At 44.4% G+C, this 27,559-nt stretch overlaps 1 protein-coding gene across 2 annotated transcripts; it reads left to right on the plus strand.

Annotated features, from left to right (window-relative positions):
- Positions 1 to 27,559, plus strand: IRS2 (insulin receptor substrate 2). Of its 2 annotated transcripts, XM_081046631.1 has the most exons (3): positions 1 to 4,246; positions 15,591 to 15,814; positions 26,424 to 27,559. In XM_081046631.1, the coding sequence occupies exons 1-2, from the start codon at positions 247 to 249 to the stop codon at positions 15,797 to 15,799; spliced, it is 4,209 nt and encodes a 1,402-aa protein (XP_080902757.1). In that variant the 5' UTR covers positions 1 to 246; the 3' UTR covers positions 15,800 to 15,814; positions 26,424 to 27,559. The 2 variants fall into 2 exon arrangements, with proteins under 2 accessions (XP_080902757.1, XP_080902756.1); XM_081046630.1 differs by lacking the exon at positions 15,591 to 15,814 and having other exon boundaries at positions 98 to 4,246; positions 26,424 to 27,482.

Consider the following 27,559-nt stretch of genomic DNA (forward strand, 5'->3'; position numbering starts at 1 on the left):
GCGGGCAGCCGGGCCAGGGGGCGGCCACCGCCGGCGCTGGGCATCCTCTGGGGCCGCGGAGGGCGCTGCGCCACCGCGCGGTACCGGCCCCCGCGGGCCTCCCCGAACCTTCCCCACCTCTTGGGCCCAAGGGACGCGGGCTCCGGCGGGCGAGCAGGGGTGGAGGGAGCCGCCCCTGCCCGCACCCCCTCCGCTCCCCTGAGCCCCTTCACGCCGGGCCGGGCGGCGCGGCCTGAAGTGCCAGCGATGGCGAGCCCGCCGCTGCATGTCCCCCCTGGGCCGGCGGGCGGCGACGGCCCCAACCTCAACAACAACAACAACAACAACAACCACAGCGTGCGCAAGTGCGGCTACCTGCGCAAGCAGAAGCACGGACACAAGCGCTTCTTCGTGCTGCGCGGCCCCGGCGCGGGAGGCGACGAGGCAACGGCGACAGCGGGCGGGGGTCCGGCGCCGCTGCCGCCGCGGCTCGAGTACTACGAAAGCGAGAAGAAGTGGCGGAGCAAGGCGAGCGCCCCGAAGCGGGTCATCTCGCTCGACTGCTGCCTGAACATCAACAAGCGCGCCGACGCCAAGCACAAGTACCTGATCGCCCTTTACACCAAGGACGAGTACTTCGCCGTGGCCGCCGAGAACGAGCAGGAGCAGGAGGGCTGGTACCGCGCGCTCACCGACCTGGTCAGCGAGGGCCGCGCGGGTGCCGGCGACGCGCCCCCCACTGCCGCCACTGCCGGGTCGTGCAGCGCCTTGCCCGGAGCCCTGGGCGGCTCAGCCGGCGCCGATGACAGCTACGGGCTGATGGCACCCGCCACGGCTGCCTACCGCGAGGTATGGCAGGTGAACCTGAAGCCCAAGGGCCTGGGCCAGAGCAAGAACCTGACAGGCGTGTACCGCCTTTGCCTGTCGGCGCGCACCATCGGCTTCGTGAAGCTCAACTGCGAGCAGCCGTCGGTGACCCTGCAGCTCATGAACATTCGCCGCTGCGGCCACTCGGACAGTTTCTTTTTCATCGAGGTGGGCCGCTCGGCTGTCACGGGACCCGGCGAACTGTGGATGCAGGCCGACGACTCGGTGGTGGCACAGAACATCCACGAGACCATCCTGGAGGCCATGAAGGCGCTCAAGGAGCTCTTCGAGTTCCGGCCGCGCAGCAAGAGCCAGTCGTCGGGCTCGTCGGCCACGCACCCCATTAGCGTCCCCGGCGCGCGCCGCCACCACCACCTGGTTAATCTGCCCCCCAGCCAGACGGGTCTGGTGCGCCGCTCGCGCACCGACAGCCTCGCTGCCACCCCGCCGGCCGCTAAGTGCAGCTCCTGCCGGGTGCGCACAGCCAGCGAGGGCGACGGCGGCGCGGCGGCGGGGACCGGGGCGGCGGGCGGCAGGCCTGTGTCGGTGGCGGGCAGCCCCCTGAGTCCCGGGCCGGTGCGCGCGCCCCTGAGTCGCTCGCACACCCTGAGTGGCGGCTGCGGCGGCCGCGCGAGCAAGGTGACTCTGGCGCCGGCAGGGGGCGCCCTGCAACACAGCCGCTCCATGTCCATGCCGGTGGCGCACTCGCCCCCGGCTGCCACCAGCCCCGGCAGCCTGTCGTCCAGCAGCGGACACGGCTCTGGCTCCTACCCGCCGCCTCCGGGCCCGCACCCGCACCTGCAGCACCCCTTGCACCATCATGCGGGCCAGCGGCCCTCCAGCGGCAGCGCCTCAGCCTCTGGCTCCCCCAGTGACCCCGGTTTCATGTCCCTGGATGAGTATGGCTCCAGCCCTGGGGACTTGAGAGCTTTTTGTAGCCACAGGAGCAATACGCCTGAGTCCATCGCCGAGACACCTCCGGCCAGGGAGGGCAGCGGGAGCGAATTGTACGGGTACATGACCATGGACAGGCCCCTGAGCCACTGTGGCCGTCCCTACCGTCGAGTCTCAGGGGACGGAGCTCAGGACTTGGACAGAGGGCTTAGGAAGAGGACTTACTCCTTGACCACACCTGCCAGGCAGCGGCCGGTGCCCCAACCCTCCTCCGCATCCCTGGATGAATACACCCTGATGCGGGCCACCTTCTCCAGCAGCTCTGGCCGACTCTGCCCTTCCTGCCCCGCATCTTCTCCCAAAGTGGCCTACCACCCCTATCCCGAGGACTACGGCGACATTGAGATTGGGTCCCATAGGAGCTCCAGCAGTAACCTGGGCACGGACGATGGCTACATGCCCATGACTCCTGGTGTAGCCCTCATGGGTGGTGGCAGTGGCAGCTGCAAAAGTGACGACTACATGCCCATGAGCCCCACCAGCGTGTCTGCCCCAAAGCAGATCCTGCAGCCACGGGCTGCCACTGTGGCCTTGCCCCCCACGGGAGCTGCAGTGCCGGCGCCTGCCTCCGCGGCCAGCAGGGCCTTTCCGGTGACCGGGGCCAGCTACAAGGCTAGCTCCCCGGCGGAGAGCTCACCCGAGGACAGTGGATACATGCGCATGTGGTGTGGCTCCAAGCTGTCCATGGAGAACACAGACAGCAAGCTGCTTCCCAATGGGGACTACCTCAACATGTCCCCCAGCGACGCGGGCACATCGGGAACCCCGCCAGACTTCTTCTCAGCGGCCCTGCATGGCGGTGGGGAGATGCTCAGGGGCGTCCCTGGCTACTGCTACAGCTCCCTGCCCCGCTCCTACAAGGCTCCCTACACCTGCAATGGGGACAATGACCAGTATGTGCTCATGAGCTCCCCCGTGGGGCGCATCCTGGAAGAGGAGAGGCTGGAGCCGCAGGCCAGTTCGGGGACCGCGCCATCGGCCAGCGTCTTCGCGGCTGGCGTGGGTGGTGGTGGTGGCCACACCCAGCCGCCTCACTCTGTAGTGCCTTCGCCTGGGAGACTGAGTGGCAGCGGCGGTGGCCGCCCAGAAGGCTTCCTGAACCAGCGCTGCCGGGCGGTGCGGCCCACGCGCCTGTCCCTGGAGGGGCTGCAGACCCCACCTAGGATGCACGAGTATCCCCTGCCGCCGGAGCCCAAGAGCCCGGGCGAGTACATCAACATTGACTTCGGCGAGGCGGGAGCACATTTGTCGCCACCTGCCCCTCCGCTGCTGACTTCGGCGGCCTCTTCCTCCTCGCTGTTGTCTGCCAGCAGCCCAGCCTCCTCCCTGGGCTCTGGTACCCCAGGCACGAGCAGCGACAGCCGGCAGCGCTCCCCTCTCTCCGACTACATGAACCTCGACTTCAGCTCGCCCAAGTCCCCCAAGCCCGGTATCCAGAGCGGGGACCCAGTGGGCTCCTTGGATGCCCTCCTGTCCCCCGAGGCCTCCTCCCGGTACCCACCGCTGCCCCCACGCCCTGCCGCCCCCTCTTCCTCCCTGCAGCCACAGCCGCCTCCACCACCGCCCCCAGGAGAGCTGTACCGCCTGCCTGGGGCATCCACGTCCCAGGGCCCCAGCGCTGCCTCCTCTTCGTCCTCGGAGACTGGGGACAATGGTGACTACACCGAGATGGCCTTTGGCGTGGCTGCCACCCCGCCACAACCCATCGTGGCTCCCCCGAAGCCGGAAGGTGCCCGCGTGACCAGCCCCACATCTGGCGTGAAGAGGCTGAGTCTCATGGATCAGGTGTCTGGGGTGGAGGCCTTCCTGCAAGCTGGCCAGCCCCCAGACCCGCACCGAGGGGCCAAGGTCATCCGCGCAGACCCGCAGGGGGGCCGCCGCCGCCACAGCTCTGAGACCTTCTCCTCGACCACCACTGTGACCCCCGTGTCCCCGTCCTTCGCCCACAACTCGAAGCGCCACAACTCAGCCTCCGTGGAAAATGTCTCTCTCAGGAAAAGCAGCGAAGGGGGTGGCAGTGGCGTCCTCGGTGGGGGCGACGAGCCCCCTACATCCCCCCGCCAGTTGCAGCCACCGCCTCCCCAGCAGGGGCGGCCATGGACACCGAGTCAGCCTGGAGGCCTGGTTGGCTGCCCCGGGGGAAGTGGCTCTCCAATGCGCAGGGAGACCTCTGCCGGCTTCCAGAATGGCCTCAACTACATCGCCATCGACGTGAGGGATGAGCCAGGACTGTCGCCGCCCCCACAGCAGCACCCGCATCCGCAGCCCGGCGACAAGAGCGCCTGGGGCCGGACCCGTAGCCTCGGCGGTCTCATCAGCGCTGTGGGGGCCAGCAGCACCAGTGGGGTGTGTGGGGGGTCGGGTCCTGGCGCCCTGCCCTCCGCCAACACCTATGCCAGCATTGACTTCTTGTCCCATCACCTGAAGGAGGCCACCATTGTGAAAGGTGAGGCCCTTTGACCTTGTGGCTAGTGGGAGGAAGGGTGGGAAAGTGGGTGAGTGTCTGGGTTCACTTCTCCTCCCTTCTTTGGTACCTTGACCTAAATGCCAAAATATTGGCTCAGGCTTCTTGGGTTTTTTGTTTGTTTGTTTTCTTATGGCTCCTGTGTTCTCTTTCCCCAAATACCTTGCCAAGAGCAGTCAAGTTGTCTTTGAGTTGAATGTGAAGCTTCTGACTCAGGAGAGTATATTTTGTTTCTTTGGTCCAACTCGTTTCTTCTTTCCCACAGCTCTTCTTTTCCCATCTGTTAGCACTGGATGTGCTCCCCAGGTCAGCCACTCCAAGGAGGTGGCAAACATTGTCTTCCTGATCTGCGAGGTGGGAAAGTTCTGCTAGCAAGGGCCCTGAAGTTATGAGTGCTCCCAGGCTGTAGCCTTCACCTTTTTCTTTGTTTTCCTGGAACTGGGTCCAAACTGATTCTTGCTGAGCCTCAAAGTTTATAAAAACAGGCCCGAAAGTCACTTAGGAAATACGCATCCATTTTCATGGCTTCTAAAGGGAACAGTTAACCATTTACAGTTTACACATAAATTGTAGGAGCTGTTGTTCCATCAGACATTCCTTTCCTCCTAAGGGGCTGAGATGGTAACACTGCTTAAACACAGCTGAACAGTAGTGATTCTCAAACTGAAGCGTGTCTGCGAGTCACCTGGAGAGGCTGCTGAAACCTGGATGGCTGGGTCACATAAAGAGATTCTGATGCAGTAGGTCTGGGGTGTGGCCCTGAATGTGCATTTCTAAGAAGTCTCTAGGTTGTGCTGATGCTGCTGGTTGGGGGACCATCCTCTGAAAACCCTGCCCCAGGTTAGACCCACTTGAGGAGGTTTGAGAAATTACCTATTAGGCCTCAACCTAGACACATTCAAGGAAAGCATCCGATGGGCACAGCCCAGACAGGAGCATTTTTCAATTGCCCAGGTTATGCTAATGTACAGCCAGGATTTAGAATCAGTGCTTTAGACAAAACAAATGAAAGACAACAACATGGGGCTTTTCAAGAATAATTGGACAGGATGGTGCCCCGTATTGTTCTTCACATTCTCATCAAATATCCATGAGGAGAGACAGACTGCTTGCTTTGCAGCTGGTGGTGCATTCTGACTGTCTCAAACTTTGAGTGATGAGAGGAGAGAAGGAGGTTTAAAGGGGCGAGGGGAGGGGGGTAAACATTCGATTCAAGAGAGTTTCTTCTTTAGTTTTGTAGCTGTTTCTGTGCAGTGTTGACAGTAAGGCAGAGGCTCTGTGAGCACCACAGAACACATAGTAGTGGGTAGTGTTAACTGAATGCTGTCCTAGATGCTGGCCTAAGGTCAACAGTATGCCAGGGTTACAAGGAAGTGATCAAGGTGCCGTGGGGACCCCTATGCCTTTTCTTAAAGTAAACAGACCAGTTTAGTACTGTCTAAATGCAGCATAGGTTTGATAATACCCACAGGATTTTAAATTATAGCTGTAGGGTAAATAAATACCCTGTTACTCTAATATAATAGAGGAAAAGCTCTATGTACCTTTTTATTAACATCATAGACTAAAAAATGAAGAGTCACAGAAAATTATCAGGGGTTTGGTGCTTCAGCCTCTAATGAAATCAGTTTGGAAGTTGTAAGAATGTGTCCCATAAATGATGACGCTCAGCTGAAGGTCACTTTGCTTAGAGTTACAATAAATAAGCACTACAGGTACATCCGAAAAATTGCTCTGGATAAATTGCTCAGTTAATCCTGGAGTTCAGGATTAACTGTTGTCTAAGACACAGACCATATAAACGTACCAGCATAACTAGATTGAGTGGGGAAAAAATACATACACAGATTTATTTGGTATGCCCAAATGGGTATATGGTATAGTGAACATGAAAGTACATTTTACTGAAATCTGATTCTAATCAGAAAAACAGTCTGAGAACATAACACCTTTTACTGCTTTTGGCGGAGTAGGCAGTAAAAACCTGGACTGGATTCAGGAGGGCCCCAGGAGTGGGTTCTTGCAGTAACAGGAGGAGTGAGCTGGAGTTTGCGCCTACAGGCCTAAAAGGATTCAAGACCTTTCTGATAACATAGATACATTCAGAAACGTGATTCATGTATGATATAATGCCCTTTTCAGACTAGGGAAAATTTTAAACTGCAAGAGATAAGTTTGGTTAGAGACCCAATTTAGCTTGTTTTGTTTAAGATTTCCCACCAGTATAAAATTCCTTTCAACCTATAGGATTCAGGATTCTGAAATCAAAACAGCAGTTTATATGTTTCACGGTGGCTGAACAAAGATGAGAGATCGTTTTTGGTTGCTGTTTTTCCAAAGTCTGTGTAGCATGATGGTAAACACCCTTTTAAGAAGGAAAAAAAGCTCTTTTTAAGAAAAATAGATAACTGTAATTGATCCATTGTGCCAAAACCACATTTTTAAAAAAGGACTGCATAGTAAATGAATGTCTTGTAAACTCATTAGAACACAGAGAACAGTAGAATAGTAAAGACGAGAGTGTCATCCTAATTAATGTGGGAGCTAAATTGTGGTCTGTGAAGCCAGAAAGAGAACATTTAGAAATTCGGAATGAATATCCACTTTTATTTAACTCACATATGACCATAGACATTTGTTTGGGGTGCCCATAAATAAAAAGCTCACAGGAGATAAGTATTCTTTGAGAGAATGATTCTAGAAGGAAGACTTGCAAAGCATTTCTTTGAAGATGAAATAGAAGAAAAAGAATTTCCCGGGTCATTGCATGCACTGCTCGGGCTCTCAGAAGTAGCATATGTTTCCACGTCGAGCTTCTCGGGTTCTGCATGGAAAAACTTCATTGGTTATGCTGAAACAGAATAATTTGGGGTCACTTGGGTAGTGTTTTGTATTTGCATAAGTGGTGACACTAAGGTTGCAGCAGTGTTTGATAGTTGTTTACACGAGAATTGGGAACGGGGGTGGGGTTTCAACACCAAAGCCTATATAGGTATAGGTATGTGTCCAGAGAAAATAAATAAAAATTTAACTCTTAAGTTATGGCTCATTTGGGCATAGGGGGAGGTTACTTACCATGTGTTTTTTTTTTTTTTTTTTTTTTTGTGTGTGTGTGTGTGTGTGTGTGTGTGTGTGTATGTAGAAAAATCTAACCAATCTGATGGTATCTTTTTGGGGAACTGGAGGTATGTTACTGACTTTAAACTGCTTTTTAAAATTAACTTTATATATTTTTGTGTTATGATTATAGATTGGTGCATACATAAAATAGGCTATTTTAGTGTTGCTTTTTAGTGGGAATTTAATTCTAAAGTTGGTTTTTGTGTGTGTACAAGGCAGATTAGATAGGAATTGCCACTGAAAGCATCTATATTTAGGTTTTGTTTGGTAAAAAGACTAGTTACGCGTATCCTATGATAAAAGAATTATGGAATAAGAGAAATGTTTCCACAGGAACAACAATCACAATTTATGTTTAAAAATATTGCCTGTTGAAGTCCTAAAACAAAGACCTGGAACATTTTTAGAACTTCAGTGAGATTGCTTGACAAATGAATACCCTTTATTTTTTCTGTTGTGGATGCTTTTCTGCTTTAGCTGGCTAGCTCTTGTCATAATAAAATAACAGTATACACTACTCCCACCCTATTCCCAGTAACAGACAACTAAGGTTCTAATGAAAATACACAGAGGCTTTAGTGAATGAAAGTCACATGACTTGTTCTAGTTCCTTTATTGAAAGAGAAACCTTGACAAAAATAGTGCTTTGCAGAAGGAAGCATAGTATGTGGAACACTAAACCAGGAATCAGGAAACCAGGTTTCTAGTTGCTGATCTTAATGAGTTATTGTGTGACTAGAGGGAAGCCATTTAATCCCTCTTTCTCACTTTCTCTGTCTGTAAAATGGGCCAATTATAAGTCTCTCCCTGCTGTGTCACGGGGCCACTGGGAGGTCTAGGAGATAGTAAACATTGAGAGTGGTTAGGCTCTTCTAAAGAAATGTGCTAATGAATCCAATGACGCTATTGATACTGTCACCATGAAACTGTGAGCATATACAGGAAAGACACTTGTAAGTGGTTCTTAAACAAGCAACAAAACAAAACAAAACACACAAAACTCATAGTGGTTTGAAAGTAGAGCCAATACCTTCTTAAGAAATGCCTGCCTTTTCTGCTTGATTGCTCCACTCCAGTCTCCATTGTTTTTTCCCTCTTTATTTAACTTGAGATTTTTTTCATAGATAATAATCAATAGTAACATAGTGTTTTAAATTACATAGTAAACTAACAATTAAGGAAAATAGCATCCCAATCCTGAAACTCTATTAAAACTACTTTTGATTACCTTTTTTGATTTGTTTGTATTATATATTAAGAGAGATTGTCAAGATGAAAATGTATAGTTATAATATACATTTGCTTAAATTTACAGTATTGTCTCTTAATGTGGGATACATTTAAAGAAAAACAGAACCCTTAACATTTCACTAATTGAATCATCCATTGTTCAACCTTGTAGTTTTAGTCTTTGCAGTTGGTTTAATTAGGGTGGTCACTCCAGCACTGTTTTGATTTGTCAAATACGGTAGGAAAACCTGTAGTTTCTTATTATTTTGTTCTTCATATGCCCACTTTCCCCAAAAAGGACTTCTAATAGATAATTAATGTTTCATATTCTTTAGAACTATTAGTATTAAAATGAATCTTCTTCTGAAAAGGGGGACTTACAGAAGTTTTAGCAATAGCACGGGTATAATGGGTTTTCTGTTAAAATTCCCACTAATGCATTTTCTGTAGAAGCATAGTTCCAAGAGCTAGTTAACTTTTGGTATCAGATTTGGCAAGTGGAGAGGTTTTTTTTTTTTGTTTTGTTTTTTTGGGTAGCACAGAATCAAGTGTTCCCGTTTCACCTTAGAAACTTAAGGGAAAATGTAACTTTACTCTTTTATCTGCATTGCCAAGTAGAGTGGGGGAAACACTCAGAGGGACGCAAAGCCCTGTGCCTTGCCCCAAAGCCAGTTGTTCAGAGGCCACTACAGAAGGTGAATTCTCTGTAGACTCTACTACAGACATGAGCTGAATGTGTATTTCCATCCAAGATGGGCAAGGCATTTTCATGTTGGCATTTTAATAAACAAATGAAAAACATTTCTGAACTTCCATAATTATCAGTCAGTTCATGTTATTTATAAGGTGGCAGGTTTTGTGACAACAGTGCTAGCTAGCTAGCCACATTAAAATGGGGACACTCTTTCTGTGTTAATTTTATTAATTGGAGCGTGTTCTTTGAGATTTCAATGGTTATTTTGAATTGTTCCAGGTAGATTATTGTAGCTAGAATTGAGTGGTAGATTTTTGTGTGTGATGAGAGCTGGTCACTTGGAGACCGTCACTCAAGGCAGAGGAAATGCTGAGGTTGGTAATTGCTACAGATTATTCGATTTCTTTCTAGATAGCTACAGAGACATGTGAACTGCACTAAACTAAAAGGCACAGAAGAAAGTCTTGACTAGAGAGAATTGGAGTGTGTCATGTATACTAGGATTTTGCTTTGTGAGGGCAAATAATGCCAAGAATAGTTTTCTGCATTGTATTAGAACTGAAGTCATTGAATTCTGCTGAAGTGGAATTTAGTTAAAACATACAGGCTGCCTGTTCACAAATGATAAAACACTCAATTTGGAGATTTGATTTCTTTTCTGCTGGGCTAGAAAAATATTAAATTTGCAGAAAGTCACTTTTACATGTCCAGAAACTTTATAAAACTTGATCAGGCAAATGTATCTTCAGATTTGGCCCAGTTTATTAATGCTGTCTGCAATATTTATGCACACAGACAAGGTTTATAAAATATTTCTTGTGCTATTAGTGAAAATGGGATTATTTGGTCAAATGTTATGATTTGTAATATACTTTAAAGATAAATGATCACACGCATAGTGCTCTGTAAACACTGGGTTGTTTAGTATTCATTTTAAAGAGTATCGGATTTTCTAGAAATAAATATTGTGTGTGTGTGTGTGTGTGTGTGTGTGTGTGTGTGTGTTGTTCTATAACATCTCAGCCAGTCATGCTCCAGGAGGCTTGTTGTAGATTTTTTCGGAATTGAAACTCAAATACTGAATAATGATGTGTTCTCGAATGATTATAGTCTTACTGTGACTTTAATCTATCCATATGGTATTGGTACAGATACTTCAGTGAATTGTTATGGTGTAGAATTAAATTTCAATTTTTTTCAATGTGTAAAAATAAGTATTATGGTAGAGTACATTATATTATGTGATTTTAATTACCTTAAAATCCATATTTTTATCTTACGAATAACTTGTGCTTTTGCATAGTATTAATGCATAATCTTTAATATTTGTCAATGTAACATAGGGCTTTTTTATACAAATTTAAAAGTAGTGACATAATGCCTTTCCGTGCACATTTAAAAGGAGTTACTTAAATCAGTCTATCTTTTGCCTCCAAATTATAAGTGTAACTAACCTCCCAAATTGGTGGGCAATGAATGATTTTGAAAGAATGCTAATGAAGTTGGAGATAATAAAAATATAACCATTATTCTGATCAATATTGGAAGATAATTGTAAGCCTCTCTCTTTTGGATCAAAAGAATTGTTTATAACTAAAAAGTTGTTTTTTCCTTCACTTCATAGTGCCAAGACATTTTTATACATATAGTATCATGTAATACTCCCGAAGCTGTATGACATAGGCAGGGCCATCTGGATCCCCATTTTTCTGAAATGAGGAACCTGCCGCTTATAGAGGACCAGTGACTGGCCCAGGATTCCTGGGTCAAAAGGAGTAATGTTGCGTTGAACCACAGAAAGATGCCATTTTACCAACATTTTCCTATAGTTCCACCTGGTACCATCTTCCCATCTCCAGCTAGTGCTTTTTATAGGATACAAATTGTGTCTGCTTTGGAAGCTCAGATACAATAGTTGCATTTAAGATTTTATCAGTAAACTCCACCTGAGGCAACTTTCAAGTTAACAGTTTGTGTTTTATTTCACTTGGGTGATAGTTACTTAATTTCTCTTCCATAAATTATTCATTTAGAGTAAAATGGGGACAGTTAAGCAGTAAGTAAGACTGGACATTGGAGGGAAATCCTGTTTGTTTGTTTTTTAACCAGTTTTTACACCTGCCAATTTGAAGAGTTTAGGATTTGAAATTACTTTCAAGGCTCTCATTTTGTCAGTGAATTTTAGGGTTGAATCAAGTTGGTTGGTCATCTGTTCTGGGCTTTTCCAGCCTCGCTTCCTGGACTTCTAGTGATCTGCCAAGTGGAAAACTTAGATTCCTTCCCCTGTTTTTGTTTTAGTAAAGAAAACTGTATATACTACTTGATAATATAACTTCCCATCACCACCACCAAATACATTAAAACTCTGTCCATGTAGTGTGGTGACAGTCAAAAATATATAAGGTCATTTGGAGAGAAAAGGGTTGGGAACCATTGTATAATGTAGCTTATTTAAGGTTGTGAAAACAGAGCCTGAGGGAGGTGGGGCATCATTTCCAAGGTCACTGATTTAATTAGTTGGTAGAGAGGTTTGTAAATATTATAAAGAAAGAATAGAGAATGCTCTGTCTCTCTGAGTCTTTTGTGTACTGATGAATAACTTTTCCCCAGGATATGGCCTATTCTCTCTAGAACAACCTAGTATTTGGAAAAGTGGCATGGTCTTTTCACTTTGTAACATTTCAGTAGATTGCTTCATGCATAGACTGGGTATGCTAGTGGGCAGAAATAGAGAATGCAGAGGAACCTAAATAAAGAGATTGTACATCCAGGAAATACAGCTGCTGACGACCATGTGGGCAGTGTCAGTGATGAGGCAGAAGAGTGAAGGTTTGGTCAACATTCAAGATCATGTGCTTACTTGTACAAAAAATAGAAGAAGAGAATTCAGATTGAAAGCTCTCTATTTGGGAAAATGTTACCTTCTTGCTCTTTGTAGATTAATCCCCCCTGGTCCACTGATCTGGTAAGCTAAGGCGTCAACTTGTGTTTGCGTCACTGCTTGAGGTGTCTTTAAAGTACGTTTTATTCTATAAGTGGAATATCATACACTCCTCATTGTGAATCAGTCCATTAACAGTTTGCTAAGAAATGAGTATTCACCTATTTAGTGTTGAGTTATTTGAAAACTAACCAATTTAGAATTTGCCCAAGGACCTCTAAGTAACTAATCAGTTGTTGCGAGGTGGTAATCTTCAGGGGTGTAGAGTTTTTCACCAGTGCTCTTCTTGTTTTAAAGATCCTTTTCTTTTGTTTCTAAGAAAAACACTTACCCAGATTTTTATAGGAAGAGAAAATGTTTTTTTCAGAAGGTGCTACCTTCCTACTGATATGACTACAACCCCATGTTCAAAAGAATAAAGAAGACGTATGCAAACATAAAATGCATAAGCTATCCATGTTTTTCAAAAGTGTCATTGGGAATCTATGGCCTGGTGCACGTGCGGGTAACTCAGGGTTTTGTTTACATTAGCTGTCAGTTTCTCCAGCATCCTAGGAGAAGGGACTTTCTCAGAGCAGATGGCAGCCTCAGGGCCGGGTGCCTGCCATTGTAAGCAATGTGCACAAGGAGTCTACCCAGCATTTCTGTTGACAACGGTCCGATTGGAGACTGTCTGTTGCACAGGATAAACAAAATAGGGGAAGGCCTTTTCCTTCTATCAGGGATTAATAGAGTGATGAAACTGCTTTTCAAGTTAAGAAGAAAGCAAAGTTCAGAATACCCTGTCTTACAGTATTGGGTCTGTTGTTCCCTTACCAAGGTAGGTAGAAAAGTTGACTGGATAAAGATTCTGATGTGCTGTGTAGGGAGTTGTCCTAAGTAAATCCAGCAGGCTTTCCCCTGGGTGACGTGTGGATCCCTTCTGTGCAATCGTGCCTTCCTCTGAGGACCTGGGAATTGAGCACTGGCTGCGTTTCCCAGGGCTGGTGGTAGGAAGTCATTGAAAATAGGGACGGAAGTCAGGAACCATCTGATGCCTGTGAATTCTCTGTTGTAGAGTCTACCCCCAAACCACCATGTGAGTGGCATCACCTAGCCGCTGCCCTGCCAGAGCCCAGCTCATGCCCATGGGGGGCCTTCTACTTCCCTTGCCTGATTCCGGGCTTCCCAAGCTGCTTGGTGGAGGGATGAATTGGGGGAAACTGAGGTAGAGGGAGAAGTTTGGAAATAGGCCAGGATGTTCTTACTAAATTTAAGAATGATGCAGTGAATACTTGAGGAACTCCAGACAATAAACAGGATTAAACATGGCAGGGTTTAAAGTGTGATGAGCAGCTTGATTTTGTATGAGGATCAGAAATGGAGGTTCCAGCATTCTGACATACTGTGGACAGCACGGAGCTCCTGGGCATCTAAGACAACAGAAAAATCCTAGACAGGAAGATTTTAGTGGTTAGTTGTTTTATACCACAGCCTGGATGCATTTAAAAAATAAATAAATTACTAAAGGGATTTCTGGCAATGTTACGTTTCTATTTTATTCTTCTATGATAGCAGGGTTTTTTGTTGTTGTTGTTTTCCAGCATAAAAGTGACCTAAAATAACACTTATGAAAATGAAACAGAAAAGAAATCCATAAGCTACTCACATGGTCCTGCAGTTAAATATATCAAATAAGTTTGGTGAAATTTCTACAAAGAACTGTTGTTACTTCTCCAAGTAGACTTCTAATAAATATACAGTTCAGTTGAAAATATTCAGGTGTGCTTTAGCAAAATATAGTAGTTGCAAAACTGCAAAATCTGTATTTGTTTCCTTCATTAGGATATTATTCAATCCAGGAGTGTACATTTATTGTATAGTCATTTTCAGAAAATTAACTTGAACTGGTTGAATAAACAAAAACAAAAATTAAAACTTCAATAATGAATGGTGTGGAAATATTAGAGATGAAAGCCTGATAAACTATTATGACTATAAACATTAATGAATTTTTAAACATTCTTTAGATTTTAATTTGGCAAAATTATAAATCAGCATCTTCCTTTAAAGTTTAAAGTTTATGTAGCTTCCAAATGACATTTTGGTAGTTAGGGTCATATCAAAATTTTAAGGATGCAGTAGAACTGACTCCCCTTAATTCTGTTTTTCTTATCATTATTTGCAGTTTAGCTTATCAGGAGTGCTGGTTTATTAGCAGTCTTAGTTCCAAATTAAATAACCACTGTGGTAAAATATCCAAGTTTCCCCAGCATGGAGCATTTAATTAAGTTCTTAGAATGACTCTAGGTGATAAGAATTCATCTTCGCAACTCTGGAGTCCTGGCAGGTCAGCTGGAGTGTTCAGAATTGATGGGGTCTTCAGCAGCGTCCAAAAGCTGGAAGACAGCTGACAGTTAAGCCAACCAAGTTACTCAGAGTTCATTGTGTTCCAGCACAGGAGTGGGTGTTCTGGGAGATACTGGGGAAATCGGAAACAGGCCTCTGTCCATTCGGTGCCTTTATAGTCAACTTGGACAGCACCCCACACAAGCAGTTTTCTGGGCAGCCACTCAGTCCTTCAGCAGATGCCCATTCTTCAGGCATTCTTGGCCGACGACAAAGAAAGCATGGATGTCCCTGCTGGGACTGTGGGTGTCCTTGCTGGAAAATTCTGATGGAACCACTCAAAGGTGTAGCCCCCACCCCCCACACCCTAGGGCTGCATCCAATGAGGCCCAATTTCCAGATCAGTTTTCTGCTCTGAGAAACCAAAGATTTCATTTTGCTGGGGTCTAGCTCCTAGATGTTAGCCTCCTCTAAGCTCTTGGCAGCCTGGCCTCATAACTATCCCAGTGTGTCTCTTTGTGCACAGGCACAGTCTTTGTTGGCACTGGTAGTATTCCAGAAACTTCCCAGAGCTAGGGTATTGGTCTCCTTTCCTGTGCCTTCTGAGTCTTTTCAGCTTATCCCAAACTGTTGCTTTAAAACAATGCTCCCTCTTTAATCTGTGTGATATGAATTCTTCCTGTGAACTCACCGCTTCTTTCAGAACCTTTCCCTGTGCATTCATAGCTATAGATGGGAGAAAGCTCACATTTTACATGTGTTTACTACAGCTGCTTGCACGACTGTCCTTCCATAAAAAGGAAACACTTAGATCTTAGTTAATACTTTTCTCATAAGTAATCCACAAACACTGAATACAGTCATAGCTCTTTTTGTATTTTATGCTTCAAAATTGCTTACTTTTTAATCCTAATAATTTCAAATAAGGTTGTGTTTTCTTAAGACACACCTAGGATGACATGCAGGTGGCTTTAAACTTTTTTTTTAAAGTGTGTATCCCGTCCTTTTTACAGACATCCATGACCTATCCAGGAAGACCCCCTTCTCCTCCTGTGCGGAGGAGGCCTCCTGGCCACCATCAGCCCCCTCCACCCTTAATGCCTCCTGCTCAGAAAACCTGCCGCTGCTGGACCCTCTGCCCTCTGCCACAGTGGCCACTGTTGTCAGAGGAGGGCAGCCCCACTTGGCTGGGCAGCTCTGGGTTACCAACCCATCAGGCTGATGGAGTCAGTTCCAGGTGAGTTTCCTGTCGTTCTTACTTTTTACCACCTTTTATCTATTCTTTCCAGAAAACAAACAAACAAACAAGAAACGACAGGAACTTCACTTCAGGACTGCTTGGGAGGGTAGAAGGATGGGCCGTGAGGCAGGAGGGACAGGCAGAAGGAGTTAGATTTCCTTTCAACTTTCATATTTAACCAAATTGTTAAATGTTCGTGTTTTTCATTACAAAGATGCCAGTTGTTACATGTTAAATACTTTTTGAAATATTTCACCCACTCAAAAAGTATTAAAGTCCAGACTAGTAAGAAAGATTTGGTTTCCAAGCTAAAAAGAAAACGGAAGGTAGAGAGTCTTCATGTCTAACTTTGAAACATAGGAAATAAGCTTAATTTGGAATGGGTTCAGAACATGAAGGTGGTAATCAGTGCTCTAGGAAATAAAGCAGGAAAGAGAAAGAAGAAGGTGACAACTTGAAAGTGGTGAGGAAGCGTCTTGTAGATATTTAGAGGGAGAATCCACATAGGCAAAGGGAATGAATAGCCATGCAAAGGCCCTGGGGCAGAAGATTGCCAGTAGTTCCAGGATAAGAATATAAACCCATGTGGCTGATCAAGAGGGAGAAGAGGGAGAGTCACAGTGAAGTGAGGGTGGTAACAAGGGGCTATGATGTGTAGAGCCTGGGGTGACATTGTAAAGACGTTAGTTCATATCGACAGTGGAAAAGGGAACTATAGTCTCTTTGGAACAGCAGGTAGAGCAATTTTAAAACTTTTCTACTGGAGTCATCTTAATTCGGTCATTGTGTCTGTTGTGTTTTTTTTTTCTTAGTGAGGTGTATGTCAATTCTTGAATTTCCTCCTCAAAAATGGTACATAAAATGTGAAAAAAATACCTAAACTTTTTCTAGTGGAATGAAGACACTGAGATATAATTAACGTGGAGAAGACAGCCAGAAATTTTCACAAGATAAACAACGAAATCCAAGTACAAGTATTTAGTCATAGACTTGCACACTTGATTACACAAACAAACTTGTAAAGCACCTGATAATTTATAAAACATTTTACGATGGCGTTTAATCCCCAGAACCTCCTTGGAGGGCAAGTTCTTGTTTGTTACTTTCCTTATTTTTAAAAGGAAAAACCCAACGGTGGAGAGATTTAGACACAGGCCTGCCAAGGCCATGCTGGAGAGCCTTTCCCGGCTTGTGGGGGGTATGGCTGCTGCTATCTGGTTCTGTGTCTTCTAGGTAACACAGTGCCTTCATTTGTTTAAAAAAAAAAAAAAAAAGACCCTCTCCTGGGACAAACCTCTTGGAGCTGGTTTAGTGACATGTGTGACCTCTTATTCCTAACTCTCACTGACCCAGAGCGTCCCGAATATTCTGCATTCCTGTAAGAGGTGCTAAACTCAGGCTGTACAACAAATTGATTTTTGATTCTTCAGCTGATTTGGAAACTAAAATAATAGGTCCTTTATTAGTCTATATATTTCATAGAGATTCCACCTCAACAAGAACACGCTAATGGAGTGAGTTTGGAGCTCAGGGTGTAAAACTTGAGCAACGCTAGTGCACTGCGTGTAAAGGACCTTGCTCTCCTTCTAGCCTGTCTGTGAGGGAAATGCATGTTTCATAAATGCACATGGACCAGTTACGTCTCTCACTTGCAGGGGAATCTAAATGCCGATCTCCGTTTCGCTTCACCTTTGTGTATAAACGGAGAGAACAGACTAGCCTGTGTGGCCCCGACTAATCTGAGCCCAGCTAGTTAATGATGCCTCATGCTCACTGGTCACATGCAACATGAAGAGGGATTTATGCATTCTCTGATGGTGCAGCTGCCTGCACATGCGACTCCTGTCCGGGCGTTTTGTCCCATCCCCAGGGTGTGAAGAAAGCAGCTAGGCAAGGCACTTTGTGCAGCCTTTAAGAACTATTAGCTGTAAATGGCCTAGAGTTACCCCCAGGAAAACAATTCTACTTCTGTTCTGCTTCTATCCAATTAAAACAAGTTTATTCATTTTATTCCAGGAGCTATTTGCCATTGTTTTTGTGTATTCATCAGTTGATTATTTGCTGCTGAATTTGCAATTGTTCATGATGTCATTCATGGATATAATTTTGAATGAAGAAAAAGCTGTGATGGCACATGTGCTCGGAGAGACCACGGCTGTGGCTCCACAAATTAGCTAAAGAGCAGGGTGGGAGGAGCAGCTCAGCTTGGCAGCGAGGGGCTGCCCGGGCTTCAGAAGTCTTTGTAGTTCAAAACAAAACGTGTGGTTACATGTGTACATCATTTAAAGGTGCGTGAAGAAAGCAAAGGGATCCAACCACAAGATACAAGTCATGCCAGTAGCATGGGCTTCTCGGCATATGAAAAGAATTTATATATGTATTGTTTATATTGATTTATAAATTTTATACATAAAATCTCATTTGTTAGTTTCACAATGACCCAGTAAGAAATTCAGAGCAGGAGGAGAATGTCCCCATTTTCATAAGACAGAACAGACTGGTAAGTGCTGCCCCAGGACCCTAACTGGTGAGGCAGTGGCTTTCCACACCTACGTCTTCTTGAGCCATGGGAATGGCATGTGGTTTTAAGGCGTGGGGGCAGCTTGCCCTGAGTCATTCCTAAGCTCCCAGGAATGTGTTTGAGATGGCTGATGGTGGGAATGAGGACTCCAACCTGTGCCGGCGTAGAGAGTGTGCACTGCAATTCCTGAATAGGGTTTGACCTTCAGCCTTGATCTTACTGGTATATCCTGCATCTAAAGGCTGGGTGCCCATTTGCACAAGGCCTTTGAAATTAGATATATTCTTCCTCCCAAGAGGCAAAGCTGACGTCCTGTAGTATGCAGATGTTACAGACGGGAAGGAAATTGACCTACAGTTTAAAAGCAGAGGCTGCTCAGGCCACTTGGCGTTTGTGGCCTGTTGAACCTCAGTGTCTAGAAGGAGGATGGCCCTGTCACTGGCTCGGGGTGGCCCTGTCACTGGCGTAGGGAGTGGCAATGGATTGCACAGTTTTCCCCTTTTTTCTTTAACCTTTTTCTGTTTTTTCTGCAATGAAAGCTGTACTTCACTACACCTATTTTCATACATTTTCAAATTACTGCATTTTTGTTAAATGAGAAAACCAAGGTATATTTTAGAACTCCAAAGGTATCCCTTTTTAACTATACTCATGAATATGTTTCTTATTCAGAGATATTATGGAGAGTATTTGAGTTGTATTGGGCATAATTTCAGACTTCCAGAAAATGCTTATTTCAATGTCAATGGTAAAAACAAAAAAGGAATTGAATCATAAAACTAAAACAAAACAAAACAAAAGCAATAGCAACTCTTAAATATTTGAAGGAAAAAAGATCTATTTGTAATGAAACATAACAACAGGCTACTGGGGATTGATGTATGTTGAATAAATTGTTATTCTACTTTACCTTAATTTCATAGGAAAAACATACAATTTAGGTTCAAGAACTTCAGCAATAAGCAACATAAACCATTTTATAGTGTACATAAAAGACATTTTTTACATCAATAGAAAATCATAAATAATGTATTAAATCTGAGGGAAGCATTACACTGTATATAGGATACTTGCAATTTTAAGGCAAGTTATTATCAATTGCCTTAAATATTACCTTACCGTATTGTAGGGTAGAAACATAATGCTTATATTCGCATTCTCAAATGACCCGAGAAAAGATTTGGGCCCTTTTGAATTGCAGATCTAATGTCTATAGGTTGACCTCTGTAAAGCTGAGAGTAGTAGTATAGGATACATTTAGTAATAAACAGAGTTATTTAGTACTTTTGTGTTATTCATGAAAAAGCACATAGAAGAACCATAGGTAAAGGAAATTAATTCAAAAAGTGTGCTGGCTTCATAAATGATTTCATGACTTGCTTCCTCATTTTCAGTAGGGTCTGTAATTGGATCGCATGGTTTTTAGTAGATAGTATTGCATTTCTAATGTACGTAAGTAAGCGTGCAGATAATTTTCAAAGGGGGTATCAATTAGTCTCCAGGTGTAACATACAGATGGAAACATGCAGTGTTATTTTGACAAATTTGCCCTTCATTCTCCTCATTGTCTTACTTATGGGGTGGGGCATATAGTCTCTGTAACAACCACTCAACTCCACTGTTAAACTGTGAAAGCAGTCATGTGCAAATGAATGAATGTGGCTGCGTTCCAATAAAACTTTATTTACAGAAACTGGCAATGGGCCAAAATTGGCCGTACTTTGCTGACCTCTGTTGTAGAATTCCACTCTCATGTGAGGTCTTTTCTCTTGGGCCTCAGACAGTTCTAAAGTTTTGTTCTCCTTTAGAAGATTTCATTTAGCTTTTCTGCCTATGAGAAATGGCATAAACCACATGGGTTTTTATTCCTGTTTAATTCAACAAAGCTTTGTAAGGACCAAACAGGCACTGTGCCAGATGCTGGGGACAGGCATAGTCCAACTCACTTCTCCACTTGTAAGGAAGACGGATGCACAAAGCAGAAATTCGTTGTCTGTGCAGTGTCCTGTGTCATTGGGAGAGTTTCATAAGAGCTACTGGTACTGTGTAAAAGTTTAAACTCCGGGTCCCCAAATGAAAGTTCCATTCCAGCCCCAGTTGCACTCCCCTTTCATTATTTCTAGAAATTGACAGTGATGGCAGTGAGGAAAGTTCTGGAAGAAGTTCAGGACTCTCTTATTGACCAGCTAGTAGGCTTTGGGCAAATCACTGATGCTCCCTCATCTGGATTTTACCTAGAAAGGTCTACTATTTCAAAATTGAAGAGAAGGGTCCCCCAGCAATTCAGGGGGCATTTTTGCTTCTCGGGTGTTTGTGCTGAAGAATGATCAATATTTCTCCTGTGACATTGGGTACTGCTGCTGCAGCTCTGGTGACAAGCCTTTGCTGTGGAAGAATAGTTGATAGGATATGCATGTCACACTTTTTAGTAACAAGCACAGAAAAGAAATGAATACTTAAAGTATTATGATATAAAGTTGGCTGAGGCTATACACTGTAAAATTCGCACGGGTCACTGTGAAACTGATTATGTGGAGGAAGTGTGAAGTACCGTAGGTAACAGGCCAGGAGGCCTGGTTGCTCTAGTTTGGTGATTAAGACAAAGTCTTATGGGATGGATTAAACAGGAGCCAAAGAAAGAGAGATACCTTTTATTAACCCCAGCCTTATATGAAAATTAGATTGTCTCATCCTGTTTCATGTTGTGTCGTTAACATCAAGTTACAACTTGATGCTCGGAAATTTCTGTAATAACAAACATTCAGAATGAAATGATTTTAATTGTCAGTGGAAGTGATGAGCTCATATAAAAGAAAGTTTTAAATCTTTCACAAGTAGGGTTGGTGAAGTAATGGACTGCCCCCATTTGTCCTGGGGAACTTGTTCTTCCATGGGTGATTTTTTTTATTTTTAATTTAAAAGAAAAGTTCAAGTAACCGCCGTTTTTCTTATTTTCTTAGAATCTCTGGCTTGTTTGTTATCATACCCGACCTTACCTTTTTTTTTTTTTTTTTGTATGTCCTGAGAGTACTTTGCTTTTAGTAAAGTAAGGAGATACTGAATTATCAGGTTTATTTTTCTAGGAATTTCTCATGTAACTGAAAAGTGTATTTTCTCCCGTAATTCTATGTTTAACACGAAAAGTCTAAATGAGCCTGAAGGACATGTTTGGGCTCACAGGAGAGTTTGTTTTTTTTTCGTAATCATAGTTGCTACTAGAAACATAAACTTTAATCTTAAAAAGTATATTGTTCCTGTTTGTCATGCAAATCAATATCTGTAGCACTTTTAATTCAGATATGCCTGAAAATGGTAAGTTATTTTTACCTACTAACTGGATTTGCACTGTTTGGTCCAGTGCTGCTCACCAAAGGCCTGTGAGGTCCTGTTCCCTTCAGCTGAGCCTCAGAGCCCTGTCTACATGGGGGGGCACATGAAACTGCACTGGGCTCCACAGGGGGCCTATATGAGGCCCTACATTCTAGACCTGATGTTCACTGTATTTTCCACTAATATTACTGGAATCATGGAGCCCCACTCAAAGGTGGCATGACATGTCAGTGTTTTGACATTTGTGCTATCCAGGATAAGGGAGCTTCTCACTTGTTTTAATGTCAGAGTTTTCGGTGATTTGTTTCCTTCCTTCCTTCCTTCCTTCCTTCCTTCCTTCCTTCCTTCCTTCCTTCCTTCCTTCCCTTCTTCCTTTCTTCCTCCCTTGCTCCTTCCTTTTGTAAAGCAGAGCAGATTGAAGGCGAGGTCTTTACCGGACCCCACCTGTACTCTTGCTCATTTGCATTCTGATTGCTCTTTTAAATGGAAGAAAAAAGGCATGGAATTATCGCAAGTCACCAGGGAATTATGATAACTGGTACATGGGACTGTACCCCTCATGTGAACATCATTTGTCATATGTGACAGAGCAAATAAAAGACGGGGAATAGCTGGCCTGCATGACCTGTCATATGGAACAACTTTAATCTTTTTACTGACAGTTTTTTGGTTTTTTTCATCAAGTAAGTCAAGATCAATGCCTTTGTGAATGGGTTTCTTTACAAAGCAATGTATGAGCTACAGAATAGTACAGTGTGTAATTATATGACAGATTCAATGAGTATCAATAAGTTTAAATTATTTTTAGATGCATTACCTCTAGGAGCAGAATTGGTATAGGTTTTTCAGTAATTGCATTCGTGAGTGACACGTGATTCTTGCTATAGTTCTTTTTTGTTTTGCTGCTGCACCTAACGTGTTCAAAGAATGTTTCACATCTTAATGAGTATTCAGCCTGAAGTGATCCCAAAATTAATCATTTGTTCTTTACTTCTGCTAGAATTAACATAGATAATAAAATAAATAAAATTTTGCTTGAACTTCATCATTAGGAAGCATAAATATTTAAAGGTTGAGGATGTCAGATTAGTGGTGTTGGAAGGCTTTTTTTTTCCTAGTCTGGATGAACCAGATTAATTTTCGGGGGGAGGGATAACTGAACTTACTTCAAAAGTAAGTCAATAAAAAGGCAGTGTTCATATTTCCAGGTTCCAGCTCCCACCTCCCTTCCCTTCAGGAGTGGTTTCCAGGTGGCCTTCTGTGTTTGATGTCTGGATGCCCAGCCCAACTACTGAGAGCCGGCTTGAGTGACAGCACGTGCGCTAGTGCTTATGGCCCACGCATCTTCCCTGACTAGTTTCCACGCCACCTTTCCTGTCATCTGGTTCCCTTCTTGTGGTCCTAGTTCAGAACCCTTGCTGGCATGCGCACCGGAGATTCACAGCTGGCTCGCTAGGCTGGAAAGGGTGTCTTAGACCTCAGCTGAGACGGATAGCTTCTGTCTTGGGCCTTCTTTCCATAACACAGTAAGAATTGTAATTCGATTTCTAAAATGGACTCCTTTTTTTCCTCTGTGCATTCTTGGCATTAACGTTCCATAGATTTTGTCTGAGCCCTTTTGCTGAGCAAATCATAGTCATCTCCATCTGATTTGGAGGTATCCACAGCCTTTTTCTTGCTTTCCTTCTTTTGCACCTCCATAGGAATTGTTTCTGATGGCTAGCTCTGTTTCTGTTTGGTGGGGTTACTTTTAAGACGTGGCACTGGCTCCCTGAACTGGCTGAGCGTGTGGTGTGGGGGAGGATCTCCAAGGAGTCCATAGTAAACCGCGGGTGTTTCAGTGGCAGGCTGCTGGGTGGCGTGGATTGAAGTTCCACGGGCCGTGAGGAGGCCCACAGGTTTCTTCTGTCTTCCTCTGCCGTGACAGGAGGCGTCCATGGAAAGCAGTTGTTTTATAACCTAATAGGAGACAGGTTGCGTCCACGTTGTGTTGCTCTAGTGTACATGTATAGATTTAAATATGTGTTGGCACACTGCATACCTCCTGCCCAGACAGCTGTCTCTGAGCTGGTGGCCATCCTCTTTCTACATCCCACGTGCCACAAACAGATTTCTCTCCCTGTGATAGCCCGTATGTGTGTGTGTGTGTGTGTGTGTGTGTGTGTGTACGCACATACATGCAGTGAGTCTCCTCATGTATGTATGATCATGTTCCTGCCCCTTCCTTTCCAGAGAGGGCTGCTTGGCCTCTTGGGGAAAGTGGGTTCCTTACTGTCCCAACATTAAATTGCATTACTGGGTTGCTGAAAGCCTCACTTCTGTGGAGCCTTTGGAATAGCTTTCTCACTGTGCTGGTAACCGCAGCCTGGCAGTCCTTCACAATCCCAGCGTTTGCAGAGGGCTGCCCACATTTGAAAGGGCTGCTTTCACTCCCTCCCTACAGAATAACTGTCATGTGACTCCTAGTCTGGCGGGAACTCTCTTTCACTCCTCAATATCCCATGCGCCTCAGTGAGGCCCCGCACCAGAGTAGAATTTTTAAAAAATCTTGAAAGGTCATTGCATGAATAAATGCATGAATGAATTATTTCCTTGCCTTTTGTCAACTCTTTTCTTTCATAATGTAATGCATAGAAATTAAGGTTTTGATAATTGTATCATACTTCAAAAAATAAAATTACATGTTCGACTTGATTAGAGCTCACGAACATCTAATGATAGGACTTGTTTCATAGCAATAAAGCATCCTTGAAAACAGTGAAAACGGCTGTGGTCCTATAGATTTGCAAATGGAAATGGAAAGTAGATTTTACAGCAATAATTAACCCCTCTGTTTATATGACTGTATGATTAAGTTTGGGGAATTAAAGAACTTACACGTTTAGCTGTTTTCAAGATAATGGGTTTAGATTTAACAGGAGACAATTTAGCCACATGTAGCTAATTATTAGTGTAAAAATAAAATAAACTGTGAATAGAAGTCTTTATGTAAGCGGACCCAACGGGGTTCTGATTACCTATTCTGGGGTGGTGGTGGGATTCGTCTCACAGTCAAGGCCTGAGTGACAAAATGAAAACTCATTTTAGGGTGAGAGGCAAATCCAGGTGGATTTTAGCAAATGCCTGCTTTTGAAGGGATGCGAATGTTCAGGTTCTCACTGCAATCTCTTAGAACTGGAAATCACAGTGATAATGAATGAAATTGCTGGAGGGGACACAACTTTCCTTCAGAGGAAAATTTGAGCTCTGTTTTCCATTAGGTTTCATTTGCAGAACAGTTTACTTACTCATTTTTTTGAAGGACCTAAGTAAGGCTTTTTAAAACTAATAGGATAAAGTTAGCACTGCCTCAAAATGTCCCATTGTAGGGAACTTTTAAACACAGTCCTGAAAAGATGCAACACTTATGTTGTACGTTGACAGCACCGTGTCTTACAGGCTATTGTTTTTCTGGCTATGCACGATGCTGTGCTTCCGGTGTGTACCAGGGAACGGCCTGGCCTGCAGAGCACAGTGGTTTCACATGCTCATGCTCAGTTACAGGGCACACTGGAAATTTCTCTCTTCCTGGGATCAGTCCTCTGAACTCAAAAGAATTAGATTCATAAAAAAGTAAACTCAAGAGTATGGTGGACATCCAGGGTCAGAATTCTAAATGATTAGAAATGCAGGTTATGTAAATACAACTGCAAGGAAGAAAATTGACCCGTTTAAGACAGGGCGTGACCAACAACGCTCACATGTGATCAGGTAGCTGCGATTGTGGTGAGTGGTAAAAACAAGCACCTTGGCATTTTTGTTAAAAAGCCTAGCGGCTTTTACAGAAAAGGTAAAATACTATGAAATGTCACTGTCTCCCAAGTCGGTCTTGTCCCTTAAAGAAGGACCACATCAAGTGCTGAAAACGCTGGAAACTGAGAAAAGGTTAAAGGAGACTGAGTCTGTAGTCTGGAAGGACAGAAGCAATTACAACTGGTCGGGGGTGTAATGCCATGTCTGCACCACACTCCTCTGCACCACACTCATCTGCACCACACTCAGTGGAGAGCACATTACTTAACCTGAAACATGGGGAAGTTGGGCAGATGTAACAAGTGTGTCAGTGCAGGAGCTTTTGAAATCTTGGGTCGTTTTAGGAATAGGATAGAGTATCCAATTGGATGGGTGTTCTGAGGGCAGAAGTGTGGACTCATTACTTCTCCCACTTTCTTACTGTAATACACATTTGCACAGCTGGTATAGTTTAAAACACATTTTAATACTATGTGTCATGTTTTTTTCAAAAACCTTATCAGCAGCCTTGTCTGGAAGGCAGTGGTTCCACCCCCAACCGAACACACACACAAACACACACACACACACACACACACACACACACACACACAGTGCACATGAAGAACCGAGACCCAGGCAGTTAGAGGGGCGTTGCTTGTTAGCACAGCCCCATTCTTTAAAGGGTAGAATTATGTCTCTACCTGTCCTTCAGGGGAATGGAATGTCCTTCACAAAAGCACGTGAATAGTTTTCTTAAATTGAAAATAGGAACCTCACTGTATGGACCTCACAACTCACTCTCAACCTAATAGTTCTGCCTCCAGGGAAACTGAATAGGAGTTTACCCAGGGAAAACAATGAATACATGTTTGCTCCCACAGTACATCATTTCATGGAAATGCTACAGATCGGGAAAGTGGGTTCCGAAGGACCTTTTCTCTAACTCTCCTGACACTCAGTACTGACTTCTTTCTTTTTCAGAGTGACGATCTGTCTGGCTTTCTCACCGTGACATCACACATCAGAGAATCACATTAAAAGAAGATGCTCAGCATTGTTTTCAAACCTGAAGCTGCTTACAATTTTTCTTTTGGATCTGAGCAATTACTATGTTTTGAGACATCTGTGACTTTATTAAACATGGAACCAACCAACAAGGCAAGAACACATGCCTCGCTCGCTTGTTCCCATAGGGGGCATTCATCCTTGTGCTGTTTGTATTGTGTTTTGTTTTGTTTTCTGACACAATTTGCCGAAGGAATTATTCTCAAGAAAATGGGATGTTTTCATTGGCCTTTTCAATTGTGGCCAGTGTCTTAATTGCTTCTTATTTTCATTTTGGCAAAGCAAATTTGTCCCTCCGCATGCTAGGCAATTCTACCAATACTCATGAAAGTGGTAAAATCTGGTATTTACTGGCATACACTCAAACTACCACAGTCCTACCTCAGTTCCAGGTAAAGCCGGATTTGCGTGGTTAGGGGCCGGCAGGACCTCCTGTGTATCTGTGCTGAATGTGTCGCAAGTGTGGTCATCAGCCTTACTAAACTGGTTCCAGTACACAGCTGCTTGTTGGACTCCAATCCAGGTACTTGCGTGTTTACTCACAGACAGAGCCCAGTGTGGGACTGACATTTCTCAATTGAAATGAAATTTGAGATTGGACTCTGAAGATGGATTAATAAATAATAAATATATGTAACTGAAGCAACCTACTTTTGAAAATCATCAACTGTATTGGGTAGTAGGGGTGGGGGGCAGGGGTTCGGGAAGGGGGTGAATATCTCTTTTTACCTTTAACAAACTTGGTTAATCTCTCTATGTAGATGTTTATGTAGGTACTTCAAATTGCAAAAGCCTTTGATCCTATTTACAAGCTCAAATGTCTCTGCTATCCTTAATCTTGAGCTTGCATTTCTTTAACCAAAAATTCACGTAGGCATGCTAGCAATTCAAGGGTCACCGATTTAGCAGATTTTTAAAAAATGTATTTATTATCTTTACTCTAATGCTGTCATGTGGGGCCACGAGACTGCCCTGAACAACAAAAAGAAAAAAAAAAAAAGGAAGGAAAGAAACTGATAAAAGAGCCATTCTGGCCCCTATGTTATTAATGG

Source organism: Rhinolophus hipposideros (assembly GCF_964194185.1).
Source record: "Rhinolophus hipposideros genome assembly, chromosome: 4".
In the NCBI taxonomy this organism is placed as follows: Eukaryota; Metazoa; Chordata; class Mammalia; order Chiroptera; family Rhinolophidae; genus Rhinolophus; species Rhinolophus hipposideros.

What these genes read in the sequence shown, in the direction of transcription:
- IRS2 (XM_081046631.1), top strand. Translation starts at nt 247, where the DNA reads ATGGCGAGCCCGCCGCTGCATGTCCCCCCTGGGCCGGCGGGCGGCGAC. An exon ending in GGAGGCCACCATTGTGAAAG is followed by an intron (nt 4,247 to 15,590) that starts GTGAGGCCCTTT and finishes TCCTTTTTACAG; the next exon opens with ACATCCATGACCTATCCAGG.